The sequence below is a fragment of the Heteronotia binoei genome, chromosome 4, assembly GCF_032191835.1.
Source record: "Heteronotia binoei isolate CCM8104 ecotype False Entrance Well chromosome 4, APGP_CSIRO_Hbin_v1, whole genome shotgun sequence".
In the NCBI taxonomy this organism is placed as follows: Eukaryota; Metazoa; Chordata; class Lepidosauria; order Squamata; family Gekkonidae; genus Heteronotia; species Heteronotia binoei.
The window spans coordinates 137277968-137296233 of NC_083226.1; the positions used below are offsets into that span (position 1 = coordinate 137277968).

The 18266-nt window shown below is 40.2% G+C and overlaps 1 protein-coding gene across 2 annotated transcripts in view; it reads right to left on the reverse strand.

Annotated features, from left to right (window-relative positions):
* WDR41 (WD repeat domain 41) overlaps positions 1–18037 on the reverse strand; it is a 36637-nt gene extending 18600 nt beyond the window's left edge. The window contains exons 1-8 of one of the 2 annotated variants that reach the window (XM_060235846.1): positions 17695–18037; positions 14203–14315; positions 9185–9233; positions 6684–6815; positions 3964–4026; positions 2696–2807; positions 1747–1809; positions 591–698 (exon numbers count right to left, since the gene is read on the reverse strand). In XM_060235846.1, the coding sequence (XP_060091829.1) occupies positions 591–698; positions 1747–1809; positions 2696–2807; positions 3964–4026; positions 6684–6815; positions 9185–9233; positions 14203–14315; positions 17695–17745 (691 nt within the window). In that variant the 5' untranslated portion in view covers positions 17746–18037. The remainder of the gene's footprint in view (positions 1–590; positions 699–1746; positions 1810–2695; positions 2808–3963; positions 4027–6683; positions 6816–9184; positions 9234–14202; positions 14316–17694) is intronic. The other variant, XM_060235847.1, reaches the window with a different exon arrangement.
* Positions 18038–18266: the final 229 nt, after the last annotated feature.

The window sequence follows — 18266 nt, forward strand, 5'->3', positions numbered from 1 at the left end:
TATGGAACAGGAAGTGAAGAAGTTTGTTCCTGCCTTCCTAAACATAGAATGGGAATCATCCACAAGATGTCCTCCCCCTCAAAGGGAGAATTATTTTTACATTGGTGGTAAAGCTAACTTGCTTGACTAGGGACATGATAGCTGTGATATTAATTTATTAAAGGGAAAAGCGTTCAAACTGTGAGACTATACACAACCAAATTCAATCAGAGGAGATGTCAAAATAGTCTGATAAAAAGCAGCTGGTATTCCACGCAGCCAGCACAGCATGCTTTTACACATATATACCCCGGTGTACCCTCCCCTTCCCATGGGCCCTGCTCAGACCCTATAATAGGCTCTCCTGGGAGGGGGAGGGCCAGATTTCCCCACTGTTGCCTGTCTCCTAAGCTGCCTGCACAACCTGTCCTGCCTTGCAGGACATTGCCAGGCATGGTCACTGTCACCCCTGCTGGCTCTCCCCACCCATGCAGGACCACAAACGGGGTCAGGGTTCAAATTTTAAAAACATTTAGCTGTATTTAGGTGGTAACAAAAGAACACTTTGCAGGTCACAATGCACAATGACAATTAAACTAGCAAAGTCTTACCACTGATGCTAATCAATGACAAAATATTATCTTGATGGTCAAGAAGGCGTTTCACTTCAAAGACATCCCACTCAGTTCCATCTCTGGAAGTTTTCAGTCTAAGAATTACTGAGGGAAAAAAAGCAGACAAAATTTCTACCAAGGCATTGTGATGTTTATTAAGATACTATATTTTTTACTGTAAGCAGAAGAGATTATTGCTCTGACCTAGGGTTCCATGCATAATCAGCAGAGTCTCCATTAACGACACTGGTCACCAGATTGGCGGAGCAGTGGTGTGATAACTGCATTTGTTATTGAAAGACTTAAGTCACTTAGACATGGCTTCTTTGCCACAGCTTATATGTCACTGAGAAGTGGGACCACCCCCACACTCCCATTTTCTCATATTACTGTGGTGATTTAGTGTACCTCTCAAGTTTTTACAGGCTTTCCTAAAACCTTTTCAAACCTGCTTTGCTGCAGTGATTCAGGAAGATTGCATGAAAGCTGGACTGCTACCCATGTAGATGAAAAATCAGATCTCCCAGATCCTGCACACATTTTCCTTGTCCCAGTCCCCTGCAGCACCCATTTCCCCCAGGATTTTTGTTTCTCTTTTTATCAGTAACTAACATATCATTATAGCAGTGTGTGTTTTATATCTATAGGGAGAATGCAGAACTGCAGCTGTCTCTACAGCATGTGTATATTCACTATTTTGTTTTAGAAAACTAAGCTACATACACTTCTAAATTCCATAAACAAGCCAAATAAAACAATTTTATTTTCACCCAGGCAAGCCCAATTTCATCAGATCTCGGAAGGTAAGAAATGTCAACTCTGGCAAGTACTTGGATGGGAGACCTCCTTGGAATACCAGGACTCGGGGGGCAGGCTTTATTTAGCCATCTCCTGAATATCCTCCAGACCCCCAGTAGGAATCAGTCACCAGAGGCTGCCATGACTCCTCATAACACACACACAATTTTTTAAAATTCAAGCACAAAAATCCCTTTGGTAAACAGAACTCATCAGGCAGATATTTGGATTCTGGCCAGTGGACAGAAATATGTATATGGCAAGTTTTCCACAATTTTGAAATAGTATTCTTGAAATATATTGTTGTGAATACAAATGCAAATATTTATTCTTCAGTATTTATGGTGATACTCACTCAATTCTTTGCCAACAGCTGCAGCCACACAATTTTTTGGCAATTCAATCATTGCACTGATATCTTTATTAAAAGAGTCAAAAACATATTTTATTACAAAGTAATAGCACAACATCCCAATAATTTAGTTACTTTCATTTCCAGAGGGTTAGTTCTTTCTAAAGAAAATTTGAAAGCATGACTATGAATATGGAAACTATGTGAAGTAGAAAGTTACCAATTATTATAATAATAATAATTTTACTATTGAAAATTATAATAATAAATAATAATCACCTATTACTAAGACATGTGAAAACTTCTTGTTTGTGCCTTGACTTAAAAGTCTTGTTCTGCTTTTAGGACAGTATAATATTTGTTTGGTTTATAAACTACAGATTGTGCTAGAGTTAACTCTTTAATGGCTTTTCAACCAGTTTAATAATCCTAAAGAGAGTTAATCCAAACTAAGACTATTTATTTCAATAGGATTGCACTGCAATAATAAATCATACATTGAAAAAATCCTCATAAGAGAACACTACATGTAAAAACTACATGTGCTTTTTTTGTAACTCAATGCTTATTTAATATATTATAGTTACAAGTCTGCTTGGAATCTTACATTTAAAGTGTATTCCTTGAGTACATGACTTACTTGGAAAGAGTCTAATTTCATTTCCAAAGGGATATATATTCATTTACTGATTTAAACATATTGACCTAGCTCAGTTAAGTTAATGTACAGTTACTGAAGTTTGACATATTCTAAAATTCATAGGACACAGGAGACCCAGAGTACTTGTAATTCAAAAATGATTACATTGACATTTTTAAAATAGGGGGCAATTTAATATATGTTATCTTTAGAATTAAAGAGTCTTTGCCAAGCTGATTTTGTATCATAATATAGATCCATTTTATTTATATTTTAGCTTCACTAATGACTAATTCAAAAAAAAATTTTTACCTGAATCAGTAAGATGACTTGTCTTACACAACAGATCTAATTTTCGGTTCCAAACACACAGATCGCTCCCTCCAGATAACCATACATCCAGCCTTTGAAGAACTGTCAAACACTGTAAAACCAAATTAGATAATCAGATTTATGCCCCATAACAAAGTTATTTAGGGAATTTTTTTCAATGGCAATCATCAATAATGTACAGATAACAATGATTTTCTTCTCCCCACTAAAAAAGTTAAAAACCTCAAAAAATGATCAACTTAACATAAGACTTCAATTCTTATGAAACACATCTTAAGTACTACTTTCAGAAATATACATAATACATACAGAAGATATTACATCTCTGATGCAGGAGACAGGGGGATTAATTAACAGAGATTGATTCAGAAAGAGTTCACTGAAGATGGCACAAAGCAGACATAACTAAGACTTGGCATTTTTACATTTAAACTGTTCAAACCCTTTTGCCAGCAGAAGACAATACATAACAGCAATCAGCTTCTTCTTTTCATATCTTTTAAAAGAATTATATCAAAACCCTCCACCAATGTGAACACAAACATTAGCCATGATGCTTCATTTCTTGAGTTTCTCTAGCTTTCAAGAAATCAAAAACCAAAATTAACCTTTTACAAATCACAGAACTGATTTCACACCAGTTGTGATACTTCAGTTTTGCCATGTCACATTAAATGAAAATATAAAAATAATCAAGGATTATTTCACTGGTACTGAGAGAGCCTTCCACATAGCACTTCCTCTAAGTGGCAGAGGTACACAGGAGGCAGTTGCGTTAAGAGGCCGTTTAAAACTACTGTCATCTGCTGCTTAATGTGCTCATTGGAACTAAGTACATACAAGCAACACTAAAATAAATAAATAAAACTGCATAGCATCTCAGAACTCAGATCTCACCACAGGCCATTTCCACAATCTCAAAAGATACCCATTTCAGGCAACATGGAAATTGCTATGACTGAAACTTGTGGGCCTCAATACTCCAGTTACACATTGTTCATGTAAGTGAACAAGTGACGAATGCAGCATGCATGCTTTAAGCAGCTTCTAAAGTAAATAAAAAAATAACACAAGCACTCATATCTAGCCCTAAACGTAGCCTAACTGCTCTGAAAAAACAGGCTGCTAAAACTATGAGGTGAAAAATCAGACCAAATGCAGTAATCTGAGCTCTCCTGTCCTACTGTACAATTCTCTGATTGGATAATACAATGCACAAAATGAAAGTAACTTCCACTTTCACTTACCTTTACAGTGGAATGAAAACAGGACACTTTATGAATTTGCCTGCCATTGTCACAGTCCCAAATCTGATTTTGTTTATTAAGGAACTGAAGGTAGCAACAACGTTACTATCATTATTGTCCTCAGTGAACTTACTAAGAGTGTTTTTACACTAGCAGTTTGCAACTCTCTATCTCCGCATTGTAAACTCACCTTTTACATTACATAATGTTCTCATAACTGTTTCCCGTCGTTGCTTCCCGAGGCATTTATCGTATTTTTTGGTCCATAAGACGCTCCGGACCATAGCACGCACCTTCCTCCTGGGGGGCGATCTGCTGCCTCCGCCTCCGATCCCGGTGCTTCCCCCGCGCCTGCCTGCCTGGCTCCAGCTCTGCTTCCAGCAAGTGCTGGGATCGCTCCACGCTGCCCCCACCGCAAACCCAGGGCTTTGCGAGCGCCGGCTGCGGAGGGGGCAGCGTGCTTCCTCCGTGCCTGTCTGCCTGGCTCCAGCTCTGATGCTTACAGCAAGCACCAGGATCACTCCCTCCGCCCTCCAATCCCGGCGCTTGCTTTAAGCATCAGAGCTGGAGCCAGGCAGACAGGCACAGAGGAAGCACGCTGCCCCCTCCGCAGCCGGCGCTCGCGAAGCGCTGGGTTTGCGGTGGAGGCAGCGTGGAGCAATCCCAGCACTTGCTGGAAGCAGAGCTGGAGCCAGGCAGGCAGGCGCGGGGGGAGCGCCGGGATCGGAGGCGGAGGCAGCGGATCCCCCCCCCCCCGGAGGAAGGTACGTCCTATCTTCCCTTTGCTCCATAAGACGCGCACACTTTTCCCCCCACTTTTTTTGGGGGGGGGAGTGCGTCTTATGGTCCGAAAACTACGGTACATTTGTTTCAGTGAGATGGGTTTCAACGCCGCCACAAAAGTGTTTTTCTCGAGACTAGTTTTGGTCTGGTCTTTTCTCTACAGGTGTTTCAAACTTGTGTTGTAAAAGTTTTCCTGCGTTTTAAAAGACTCCAAAAGCCACAACAAGGTGCAGTAATTTGCATGAGAACTGACAGCACTTGAAATTTTTACATATCTTTGCTTGTCTCATCTAGTGATTTAAATTTGTATTGTTTTTGTAGTGTTGACACGATTTCCAAGCAATTGTATACATTTAACTATGCACTGGTATTCCGGCTGCCCTCTGATCAGAGACAACCCCCCCCCCAAATTGAAACGCTTAAATATAAAAGGAAAATAATTAAAGCGGAACAGTGGCAGGCGATTTGAAGACTCTAAAACTCTGGATCAAACTGAATGTAAAAACACTCTATGGCTCCTGCCAATCACAAAAGCAACAAAACCAGGCAACCCAAAGCCAAGATAGCCTAATATGTTTCAAAAGCACAGAATGTTGCATGAAGTAGAGAGTCTGTCAGAGAAAAAGGGAATTAGCCTGCTCAAGATCCTAAGAGTTTATAGGATCCTGGAATCCATGAGAGTGGCAGAAGGACTGCCAAATTGTTCACACCATCCAAGATTTTTTGGAGGCTGACAGCTTGGGTGCATCATACCAATCCTGAAAGCACTAAACTAAAGCAACCAATATACATATGGTTTCTACACACTCAAGGGATCCCTAGGTATACAAAAATATATTTCTATGAAAGTAAAATTTTAAAACTGTCTCACAAGAATTGAGTGTGAACCAGGAGGCACAGAACATTGAGAGTAGATGAATCAGTTCAAGGGGCAATCTCTTGAGTAAGGCACAGAACCAGGACTATTCACAGGCAAAGTAGGGATACTGACATACTTGGGGGACTCCCCAGATATGCAGAAATATGACTTAGCAAATTAAAAGAAGTGTAAAAAATGTGATGAGAACTCAGACATGAAGTGCTGCAGGAATGTCAGGATGGGCAAATTGTTCTGAGCCAGTTTGGTGTATTGGTTAAGTACTGGGAGAACTGGGCTTGATTCCCCACTCCTCCACTTGCAGCTGCTAGAATGGCCTTGGGACAGCCATAGCTCTCACGGACGTTGTCCTTGAAAGGGCAGCTTCTGTGAGAGCTCTCTCAGCTCCACCCACCTCAAAGGGTGTCTGTTGTGGGGGAAGGTAAAGATTGTAGGCCACTCTGAGACTCTGATTCAGAGAGAAGGGCGGGGTATAACTCTATGGTCTTCTTTTTCAAATCTCTAAAGATATATAGTATCCTGGAATGAAAGATTTCCCAGTACATTATTCATTCTGCAACTCCTGCAAGATATACATGTCTATATCCAGTGTTAGAACTATGACAAAGGAGAGATGTAACTGGATGCCTTGGTCCGCTTTCTATCACCCTGACCCAAATATCCACAATACAACAGTGCTTGTATGCACCATACATCTGTCTCTAAGGATGTACCATAAACACTTCCTTCTAACCATACCAGGGAAGGGAAAAAGACTGTATAGGACCTTTCAACCTACTGAATATGCAACCCGGACTTCTGCACAAGACTTTTCACTCTCTACAGCAGTTTTCTGCATTTACGGCAAAGGAGATCTGCATAAATAATCCTTTTTCCCCACATGGACCACTTTTTCATACAATGGATGAAGGCAGCACAGCTCTTTTTTGCACATCAGTTCATCACCAAAGACAGATATTTGGTCAGTGCAGTACCTCAAACACTGGAATTTAGCAAGTAGCCATGATTCACCCTGATGCCTGTCAATTCATAGCCTAATTATGTTCAGATTAAAGGATACAATAACAGCCCTATCTGCACCTGCTGTCAGAATCATATGACATTTTTCTTCACATGCATAAGATACAGGAAAAGCTGCAATAGCTGTGATTTTCTGAGTATGTGCATGTAGTTCAAAAAGCTTCTCTCCAGTCTGGAAAAGAAAAGAAAAGTAAATTTGCTGAGTATAAACAAAATACTATAAAAGATCAATATAAATAAGTGTGGAATTAAAAAATAAAATTGTGTATTCAGTTTCTTTTGTTACAACAAAAGCCAATACCTTTAAAAAAAACTAATCAGCACTTCAGTCTTAATGATATCATATATTTATAGGTGGTTAATATGATGACATAATTGGGGCTATGTATACTCATCATTTAAATTTTGAACCGAGAACAGTTATATTCTATCACCTTTATAAAATAAGAAAATTGATCAAATATACATATATTGCATCCATGGTTATAAAAAGAAGCCATGAGGTACCCATGGCCCTTTACCAACTGAAACTCCACACAGTCGTCCCTTCTCCCTCGCCTAGATTTCATCTAACCTTCAATAAACATTTTCAGATCTGTTTTCAAGGTCACTGTCTATCCCCCTCCAGCCCCACTTTTTTTTAATTAATGCTTCAGTTCTCAAAATGCTAAATTCTATGCTCAGGGTTAAATTAATTTTAGTCCAAGGCAGACTGGGAAATACAGTAATTTGGTAACTCTTTATATTTGAAACATGATAGTGTAATATTTGGCTATAGTAGAGATATGCTAGATCAGACTGCCAGTACACCTAGTCCAGTGTTCTGTGTTATAAACTGATCGACCAGGTAATCCCTGAAAACCTAGAAGCAGGCACAGAAACAATGGCATTTGTCATGATTGTTATTGACTCTAGCATTGCTATTCAGAAGATTACCCCCATCAGAATATGAAGGTTCCATTTATCATTATAGCTAATAGTAACTGATGAACCTATTTTTCATAAAGATAGATCCAAGTAGGCAGCCGTGTTGGTCTGAAGTAGTAGAACAAAATAGGAGTCAATTGCACCTTTAAGACCAACTTAGTTTTATTCAGAACGTAAGCTTTCGTGTACTCTTAAGCACACTTCATCAGACGAGAAATCCAGCACAGTGAGCAGAGCCATACATAGCGGGTAGGCAGTAGCATGCTCATGCTACTCAGATCAAAGGTTTCCTCAATTTGTTAATTTTACTATTCTGTCATTGGATCTTATATTTTTACCATTTTACATTCTAAACCACTGCCTACCAGATAAGTTTACTATTCTGTCATTGGTTCTTAAATCTGTACCATTGGTTCTTAAATCTGGCCACTGCCTACCAGCTACGTATGGCTCTGCTCACTGTGCCGGATTCCTCGTCTGATGAAGTGTGCTTAAGAGCACACGAAAGCTTATGTTCTGAATAAAACTAAGTTGGTCTTAAAGGTGCAATCGACTCCTATTTTGACCTATTTTTCATAAATTTGTCTAAACATCTTTTAAAGTCAGCCAAACTAGTGGCCATTACTACATCATATAGCAACTCACAAGTTAAGTGAAAGGTTTGCAAAAATAATTCCTTTCTGTACTGCATCATGGGATGGGGATAAAATGTTCTTTCTATTCATTCTTCCACCCCATGCATAATTTTGTAAATCTGTCATGTACTCCCCATCTCCTTTCTCTTTTATCTAAACAAAAAACCCAGAAAATCTTTAGCCTTTCCTCTCAGAGAAGCAGCTCCAACCCCTTTATAATTATGGCTTCACCTGTTCCAGCACTGTAATATCCTTTAGGGCATGTAGCCATAATAATATAAAATATTCTAAAAATATTACGCCACAAATTTCAGATCAGTTATAAGTAAATTAAATTCCAATCCCTGTGGAACCCCACTACATTGCAAAACCTATCCCTTTACTTCTACACATTGCTTCTTGACATGTAAACCCATACTCTTGCTCCATGACAATTACATTTACTCAGGAGCTTGGATGAGAGGCTTTTCCAAAAGTTTTAAAAAGCATATAAAGTTTACTAGCTCATGCATCAATTCAGACTGTCAGAATAAACTGATAATCAGAATTTAATTTTTGGATTTATTTCCCGCCCTATCCTGCAAGCAGACACAGGGAGGCTGAATGCCAATTATGCCTCCAATTTTTCTAACACTGATCAAGCTCACAATATATGGTCATATAGTTCTATTGTAATCATCTACAAATTGTAATCTTTAGTTTGTACATCTGCTTTTAAACAAATGTTCATGTTACAAATACCCCCAATAGCCAATCTTATATTTAGCTAATACACTAGCTTCAATGGAGTGGTTCCAATTTGAACATCACCAAACCCACACCAACATTATTAAAAATAACCAACGTGAAGTTATTTTTATTTGTGTGTAATTTTATTATCCTTTCTCCTGTGATTGCCTTTATAACACCAAAACAGCTGTAACATAAATCACATCCATTAAACAAAATATATTAAATGTATTTCTGAATAAAAACAAACCTGAGCATTCCACAAACACATAATTCCATCATCACCTGCAGATGCAAACCTGGTGAATAAGAAATCAAAAATCAGACACACATATTTGAAGGATATGTTGCTTATAGTTAAATATTACCTAAAGCTATACACAATAACTTGTGAATTAGTTTGCTGTCAGATGTAGATGGTCAGATATCAGCAAAAACTAAACCTTTAAATAAATTTCTAAATCTTTACTAATACAAACAAGATTTTTTAAAAGTCTATACTTTATTTCAGCAAAAACTAACATCCAATACAAATTAAAAACCACAAAACATTATTTAAAGAAACAGCAAACCTAAAAAGTGAGAACCACAACATGAAAAACCTATACAATTAGGACACTTCTCTTTCATTACACTCCTTACAAATTAAAGATAAGCAAATTACTAACAATATTCCACAGAAACTGTTTCAATCAAGTTCGAAAAAACAATTAGCTCTTGATGAGGTTGTTGCACTACTTGTATTTTCTATTCAAAGTTTAAAACATTAACCATTGAATACTTAAAAACACTAAAAACATTACTCAAGATATCTGCACTTTTATCAAGAGAGCAGTCTTGTGCACAAACAAGGAAATCTGAGAGGCATGAACTCACACTATCATAGAAATGTATGCAGGGGTAGAATTCTAGCAGGAGCTCCTTTGCATATTAGGTCATGGTCACACACCCCTGACGGAGCCAATCCTCCAAGAGCTTACAAAGCTCTTTTGTGTAAGCTCTTGGAGGACTGGTTTAATCAGGGATGTATGGCCTAATATGCAAAGGAGCTCCTGCTAGAATTCCACCCCTGAATGTATATAATCAAGGAAGCATACTGTCAAGCTCACTTACTCACACAGATTGCTGCCATCATATTTTAGAAATTCCCACCTCACATATAACACTGCTCATTCAAGTAGACCAACTATATGAGCTGATAACATAGGAACTCACCAAGTTACAAGGTAATGTGTAATTTAAGAGCTGCGTTATACACTGTGCAGAGAAAAACACAGTTTTGCTGCGTATACTGTCAGTAGGGATTTGCAGCAATCTTGGGTGATGCTTGTTCTTATATGTTTGGAAATATGTCTTGATCATTTAAAACAGGGGTGTCAAACATGCAGTTTGGGGGCCGAATCAGGCCCTCAAAGGTCTCCTATCAGGCCCCTTAGCAACTGGCTGTCATCTGCTTCCTTCTCCCTGTGCAAGGACAGAAAGAATCAGAGCTTCCTTTGCCCAGTTCCCTGAATCCCATGGAGAAATACAAAGAAAGCATTTCTAAGACCAATGCTAACATTTTAAGCATGTTTTAAGTTTTTTAAAAATATATATTTGTGTTTGTCTGTGTTCTTTATAAAATTTATATCTCTGCTACCTAATCTTAAATAGGTACACAAATGGCCCGGCCCGAGATGGCTCGGCCCAACCTGACATGGCCTGGCCCAACAAGATCTCATTTATGTCAGATCCGGCCCTCATAACAAATGAGTTCAACAGCCCTGACTTAAAACATCACATAAGAACATAAGAGAAGCCATGCTGGATCAGGCCAGTGGTCCATCCAGTCCAACACTCTGTGTCACACAGTGGCCAATATATCTTATGTGTATATCTAAAACATAATATAAGAGCCCCGTGGTGCAGAGTGGTAAAGCTGCAGTATTGCAGTACTACAGTCCTAAGCTCTGCTCCCGACCTGAGTTTGATCCTGGTGGAAGCTGGGTTTCAGGTAGCCAGCTCGAGGTTGACTCAGCCTTCCATCCTTCCGAGGTCAGTAAAATGAGTACCCAGCTTGCTGGGGGGGGGGGGAGTGTAAATGACTGGGGAAGGCAATGGCAAACCACCTCGTAAAAAAAAAAAGTCTGCCGTGAAAGCAATGTCACCCCAGAGTCGGAAATGACTGGTGCTTGCACAGGGGACTACCTTTACCTTTTTAAAACATTATATGCTAATTAGAGAGCCAGTTTGGTTAAGTGCACAGAATCTAATCTGGCAGAACTGGGTTTGATTCTCCACTCCTCCATATACATTATGGGTCAGTCACAGTTTTTGAAAGAGCTGCTCTCTCAAGAGAACAGTTCTCAAAAGAGCTCCTTCTGCCCCATCCTCTCTCACAGGGTGAATGTTGTAGGGAGAGGAAGGGAAAGGAGATTGTAAACCACTCTGACTCTGAGTGAAGGGCAGGTTATAAATCCAATCTCCTCTTCTCTTAGCAGCTTCAGTGCAAACGGGCAACAGTTACTAAATTCTCTGAGGACTCTCATTAAACTCAGTTCAAACCTAAACTTTTGTATTCTATTAGTAATAGCATGCTATGTCACAGCCTGAGAGAATTTACAAAACGTGAAAATAAAGTGTCTATATCTCAATGTATAAAAGTCACTTGACTTTCCTTAGAATAATTAGAAACATGAATAGGATTTCATGTGAAAGACTCATGGCAAAACCCTCATTCTGCAGACGGATTTTTTTTTACCAATATGGTGTTTCATGGGTCACCTGATTCTTTTCCAGTCATGATCACCATCCTCTATAACCTTGTCTGTTTCCTGCAGGAGCAACAAATGGTCAAACGAGCAACAGAGAAAGCTATTCTTAAAATGTGTTATGAATTCAGTCTACTATAATGTGTCAAATGCTAGAGTATTACTTGCAATTTTATCTCATTCCATTTTTTTGGAAGACTCTTGCTGAGGCTTAGCTTTCTTTAGTGATCTTGCAATCAATATGACCCTTTCTTCATGTTCAAAAACAACAAAAGAAAAGAGGTGAAAAGCAGCTGTCTGTTAGGTTGATACAGGATTTATTTAGAATCTTCAGAAACCGATCTGAGAAAATTTTCCACTCACTGGTTTTAGCTGAGCCACCGAGAAAACAAGAAAATCCTTCTGCAAAATTCTCAATAAGGTGATATTATCTAAAGAGCTGAAGCGTGAAACCTAGCTTACAATAGTTGACAAAAATGCAATGAAAGAACTATGAAAACTAAAGAAAAACCATTGCAGAAATGAAGGAAAACTGCTAATTGCAGTAGAAAGAATCAAATAAGAGTCCAGTTTAACAATTTAATTAATGGCTATGCATATTACAGTAAACTGAATGAGAAACTCCAGCTGAACTACACTATTCAAGTAGTATGTTATGTGTTATTGTTTATATGCAAATACATTGTTATTTTGGGTGGGTGGGTAGGTGCATACACATACACACACCTTTTCAGAATCTACCCATATAACACACATTGTTTTGAACAGATGAAGACACATGCAGCTGCCTTCTACTGAATTAGAACATCAGTCAGTATAGGGTATTCAGACCAGCAGCAGCTCTCCAGGATCTCACTTAGAAATCTTTCACATCATTTACTACTCGATCCTTTTAGCCAAAGCTGCTGAGGACTGAACCTGGGACACATGCAGATACTCTACTAGTGAGATACAGTCCATCCCCTTTTTAATTCGCTTGGAAATTTTCTTCTAAACATCATAAGTAGTTCTCAAGAAATCTATGTGACTATAATACGAATCAAGAACAATTTTGTATCCAAGGGATTCAGGGTTAATAAAAATCAGCAGATTTTCTTTTTCAGGGGTGGAGAATCATCCTTTGCAGCTGATAAATGAATATGGAAAACTTAAGAACGACTCTGTGTTATGAACCACCAGTTTCCAAAAAAACACATCATTGATGAAAAGACATCATTGACATTCCGAAAGCTACCACAGCCTGTTCCATCTGTCAGAGTCTTCTCTGCTGTGGGGAGGGGGGAAGGGTCTTCCCAAATAAATGTATAAAGCTGCCAAACAATTCCTACATTATTGCAAAAGCTTCCTCTCAATAGTTCTCCAAGGAGTCTGGAGAAGCCCAATTGCAATCCTAAGCAAAGTTAGCCCCTTTAAATCCATTGAAATCAATGGTCTTTTCTGTTTAGGATTGCACTGTAAAATTGCCAGAAATGCTACAGATCAAACAATTTGCAAGCTAAATCATATGGAGAATCACCTCAACAGAGAACAGTGTCACCCACATTCTCTGTGAAGTTGCTGGAGGGGGGAATCTTAGTTGGTTGCGAGCTCCGAGCTCCTTCCAAATTCCCACCCTATCATTTAACTCTCCAGTTTTCAGTGTGCATTCATAGAATTTATACATATATTTTAATAAACTAAAGTCATTTGTTCCAACAGGGCTTTTGAGACATAGCTGCTCAGCCAATTGACAGAGGTGGTTCACAGGCCAAAGGGAACAGGCAGTCTGTAACAGGCAACATACAGTCAGTGCTTTTTTGGTAGAAAAAGCCCAGCAGGAACTTATTTGCATATTAGACCACAGCCCCTGACATCACCATTGTTTCTCACAGGGCTTTTTGGTAGGAAAAAGCCCAGCAGGAACTCATTTGCATATTAGGCCACACACCCTGGCACCAAGCCAGCTGGAACTGCGTTCCTGTGCGTCCCTGTTCAAAAAAAGCCCTGCATACAGTACAAGCTTGAAAAGGATATAAAACACAACAGATGCATTTACTAAATGGTTTCAGTGTATCAGTTACTATTCTGCATGGAGATAATTATCTCAAATTAAACACATGTATTGTAGACAAAGTATTGGCCTCCCAATATACATGATGTTTATTGGTTACAATATTCTAATATCACTGCATCATAGTCATATGAAGTGTGATAGCTTGCAGGCATAAATGCAGGCATAAAAACCACTCAGGGGGACTGTACTAGGAGAAAAATAAAGTTTCAGGAATTCATAAGTAAATTGTACAGAATTTCAGTATTTGAACTGTAAATGTTTTGGCAAAGCATACAATGAGTGTGTTTTACTTAGAATTCAGCTAAGAATATGTTTTTTGTCCGTCCCATCCCACATAGTTTCTTTATCCAAGCTACCTGTCAGTTTTGCTTCAGGGTTGGTAAGGAAAACAGAGAATCCATTCTAAAGGCTTTTACTGAAGTCATCCCTATGGTACAAAAGGAGATTATAAAAGTAATATCTTACCTGTAATCATCTATTGACACTAGAAACCGCACAATATCATGATGACCTTTTAGCACTAGGAGCTCAGTGTAGGGATTTTGTGTTTGTTCTTCACCTAAGGTCTGCACAGATTTCTAGAAATCCATAAAGTCAGAAAAATAAACCCATAAACCAGTAAATTTGTTATGTTAGGTTCTTTAAAATCAATAAACATTCATTTTGTAGACTGTAGATAGGATGGCGCCCAGCAGCTATGACTCACATCAAGTATAATAGTAGCCAATATGTTTATTAATCCCTGTTAAAGGTAACATATTAATTGTGAACTGTATGCTTCCACACTGCAATTATGGCATATGACTGCTTGTCATCAAACATAAAGGTTAGGGTTTTTCCTAGTGTTCCATCCACCACACTGCCTAATATATCCCTGACTGAGCTGACATAAATGCACTCTGACCATTAGAGGCCCTAGGCCAGGAGTGTCAAACATGTGACCCGAGGGCCGAATCAGGCCTCCAGAGGGATCTTATTAGCCCCCCCACCCCAGAGCAACTGGCTCATCTGCTTCCTTCGCCCTCTCTTGCTTCCTTCTGCACCACAGCTTGCTTAGCCAGGCTTGCTCAATCACACAGGAGCTACAGAACAAAACCTCTATTTTCTCCATTGGTTAAGATTCCTCCCCCTCCTGATCCCCTGGGGAGGAAGGGAAAGAGCCAGAGTTTCCTTTGACCAGTTCCCTGGATCCCATGGGAGAAATACTAAGAAAGCAGCTTTAAGACCAAAAAGTGCTAATGTTTTAATCATGTTTTATTTTAAGTTTTTTTAAAAAAATCTTTAGTCATCTTTATGTTCTTTAAAAAGTTTATATCTCTGCTACCTAATCTTAAATAGGTACACATGGCCCCGCCCAACACAGCCCAGCCTGGCTCAACACAGTCTCATTTATGTCAGATCTGGCCCTCATAACAAATGAGTTCGACACCCCCGCCCTAGGCTTCCTTAATAGGTCCTCAGAGCCACCATGACAACCACATGATTGTCCCAATGTCGATCATGCTGTGCTCTCTGTTTAATATACTGGTTTAGAACTAACCATATGAGCATAAGAATGCATGAGAAGCAATACTCCCTCTAAGCTGAGAAGTCTTGTGAGCAAAAATTATACTTTCTAAGCTACTGGCATTAAACTTGTGAGCTACTGAATAAATTAGTTTGCTTGGGGCCATATTTCCTAAGCTAAGACAAAAACATGTGAGCCAGAAGCTAAAATACTGTGAGCTAGTTCACAATAACACAGCTTAGAGGGAATAAGATGAGATGAGAAGCCATGTTGGATCATACCAATGGCCCATCCAGTCCAACACTCTGTATCACACAGTGGCCAAAACCCAGGTGCTATCAGGAGGTCCACCAGGAGGGCTAGAACTCCAAATGTCCTCCCACATTACCTCCCAAGCACCAAGAACACAGAGCATCAGTGCCCCAGACAGTGTTCCATCTATACCCTGTGCCTAACAGCCACTGATGGACATTTGTTCCATATATTTATCCAATCCCCTCTTGAAGCTATCTATGCTTGTAGCTGCCTTCACTTCCTGTAGCAGTGAATTCTACATGTTAATTACTCTTTTGGTGAAGAAGTACTTTGTTTTATTGGTTCTAAATCAATTGCTCATCAATTTCATTGTGTGCTCAAAAGTTCTTATATATTGAGAAAGGGAGAAAAGTACTTATTTCTCTACCTACTCTATCCCATGCATAATTTTGTAAACCAGCTTGCTGGGCGGAAAGTGTAAATGACTGGGGAAAGGAAAGGTCCATGTGCAAGCACCAGTCGTTTCCAACTCTGGGGTGACGTTGCTTTCACAAGGTTTTCATGGTGGTTTGCCATTGCCTTCCCCAGTCTTTTACACTTTCCCCCCAGCAAGCTGGGTGCTTATTTTACCGACCTTGGAAGGATGGAAGGCTGAGTCAACCTTGGACCGGCTACCTGAATCCAGCTTCTGCCGGAATCGAACTCAGGTCATGAGCAGAGAGTTCAGACCACAGTACTGCAGTACTGTTGCTTTACCACTCTGCGCCACGGGGCCGCTTAAATGACTGTGGAAGGCAATGGCAAATCACCTCGTAAAAAGTCTGCCGTGAAAGCAACATCACCCAGAGTCGGAAACGACTGGTGCTTGCACAGGGGACCTTTCCTTTTTCCTATCATGTCACCCCTCAGTCATTTGTTCTCTGAGCTAAAGAGCTCTGCCTGATTAACATAGTTCCTATGAGTCAGTGGTGCTTGCACAGGGGATTACCTTTACCTTTTTTTAAAAAAAGAGCTCTCCCTCTAGTTGCAGCCCATTTTGCTTTTTAGTATAATAAGAAGCAGCACCAAAAAAAAAGTGCAGATGAAGACCAGAGTACAAGTAAAAAAGGGTTCAGGACAGATTTGGATTCTATAGTCTGCTCCATGGAGTGATGATAAATAATTGTGTTTTCTACCACCATTTCATCTGCTTAGTGCTGTCACATCCAATCCAGATAAAATCTTTATCTGAGATGCCCTCAAAATTGTCTTAACACTTTTGTTATGGCACATTTCATTTGCTGTTGCCTGGGAATCTAAACAAGTCCTTCGAGAAGTGTGACTAGCTCTTCCTGCCTGAGCTGGGAGAAACTGGTTGAGGTCTCTTTGATCAAAGAAGTAGTTACTGAGCCTCTGAAATAGGCCATGGTCAACATGCTACAAAAAATAAAAAAACAACCCCCCCCCCCTTAACTCTCTGCACCTAGAAAACTGCCAGCTTTTGAATATATAACTTCTTGGATAAAGTACTAGTGCCAGTGGGGAGTGGGATAGCTCCAGGTTCTTTTGGAAAAGGCTGATTTTCTGGACTCATTCCAATCCAGTGTTTAGTCTTGAGGGGGGTACTGTACTAGTTGCACTGATCTATACAAAAAGGCAGCCTATGTATGCTCAAGTTTTGTTTTTCCTGGCCCCTCGAATGTTTTCAAAACTATCAACCCAGCATTGTATCCTTTTGGGTCACTTGACACAGCTGGCAACAGGCTTTGCAGTGGCTCCAGAGAAAGATCCCGCCCCTAAAAAAAAATGATGCTCCGGAACAGCCAGTCTGGTATGTCACATCGTCTCATCTGACTGGAGTCTCGGTTTCATTATAGAAGCAGAAGCTTCAAAGTTAAAAACAAAGTTCCTCTTAAAAACACACACACACGCACCCTTTGACAGCTGTTCATCTCTATCGCTCCTGCTATGCGTGTATTTATCATTATGTCAAAAGGTAACCCGCCAGAGGCGCATCAGGCGATGTCAAAGCCCTGCCTGCCTTGCGCTTCCACAGCAAAGATCTCGCAAATAAGAAACACGAGTGCCCAACCCGGGCACTTCAGCTTCTTCATGACGGAAGCGACGTTCTCGTCACCCTGAAAGCAGATCCCTCTCCCCGCCAACTGGCGCGGGAGGGCAGCCGCACACACCAACACGACCGAAAACGCTTTTACCTCGGCCAATCCTTGCGGCTCACGCCCCCCTCCTATCAGCCAGCGCAGCATTGCAAGAGGCGGAGTCCACACGACCGGGACCGGGAGTCCTGGGCTCGCACTGAAAGGCTAACCTAGACCCTTCGCACACAGTCAGTCAGCTGACACGCGAAACCTATCCCTGCTGTTACGGTTGGAAGCGCGCATGCCTGGTGTGGTGAAAGGCAGTCCGTCCGTCCGGCAGAGTTGGTTGTTTGAAAGGGTCTAGCGCAAACCCACAACGGCCTTCTCGACTAATCTATCGCCGAATCTTCAGAATGGCAGAAACAACGACGCTTCCGACAGTAGGGACGCTGCCTCATTCTCTTTCAAGCTAGACAGAACTGCACGAGTGCCGAGTAGATCGATCTGCCTCCTTGCAAAGGTTCACTCTACGTTAACTGATCGTTGTTTCCCCCTCTTCCTTTGATTTAAAGCACGATTGGTCAAGTTAGCGTGCCTATGTTTTATATTCATTGTTTTATATTAACAGTGGCTGCGTGCTTAGAGGCTGTATGACTGGTCAACAGGATTTTTGCATCGTTCCAAGTCCC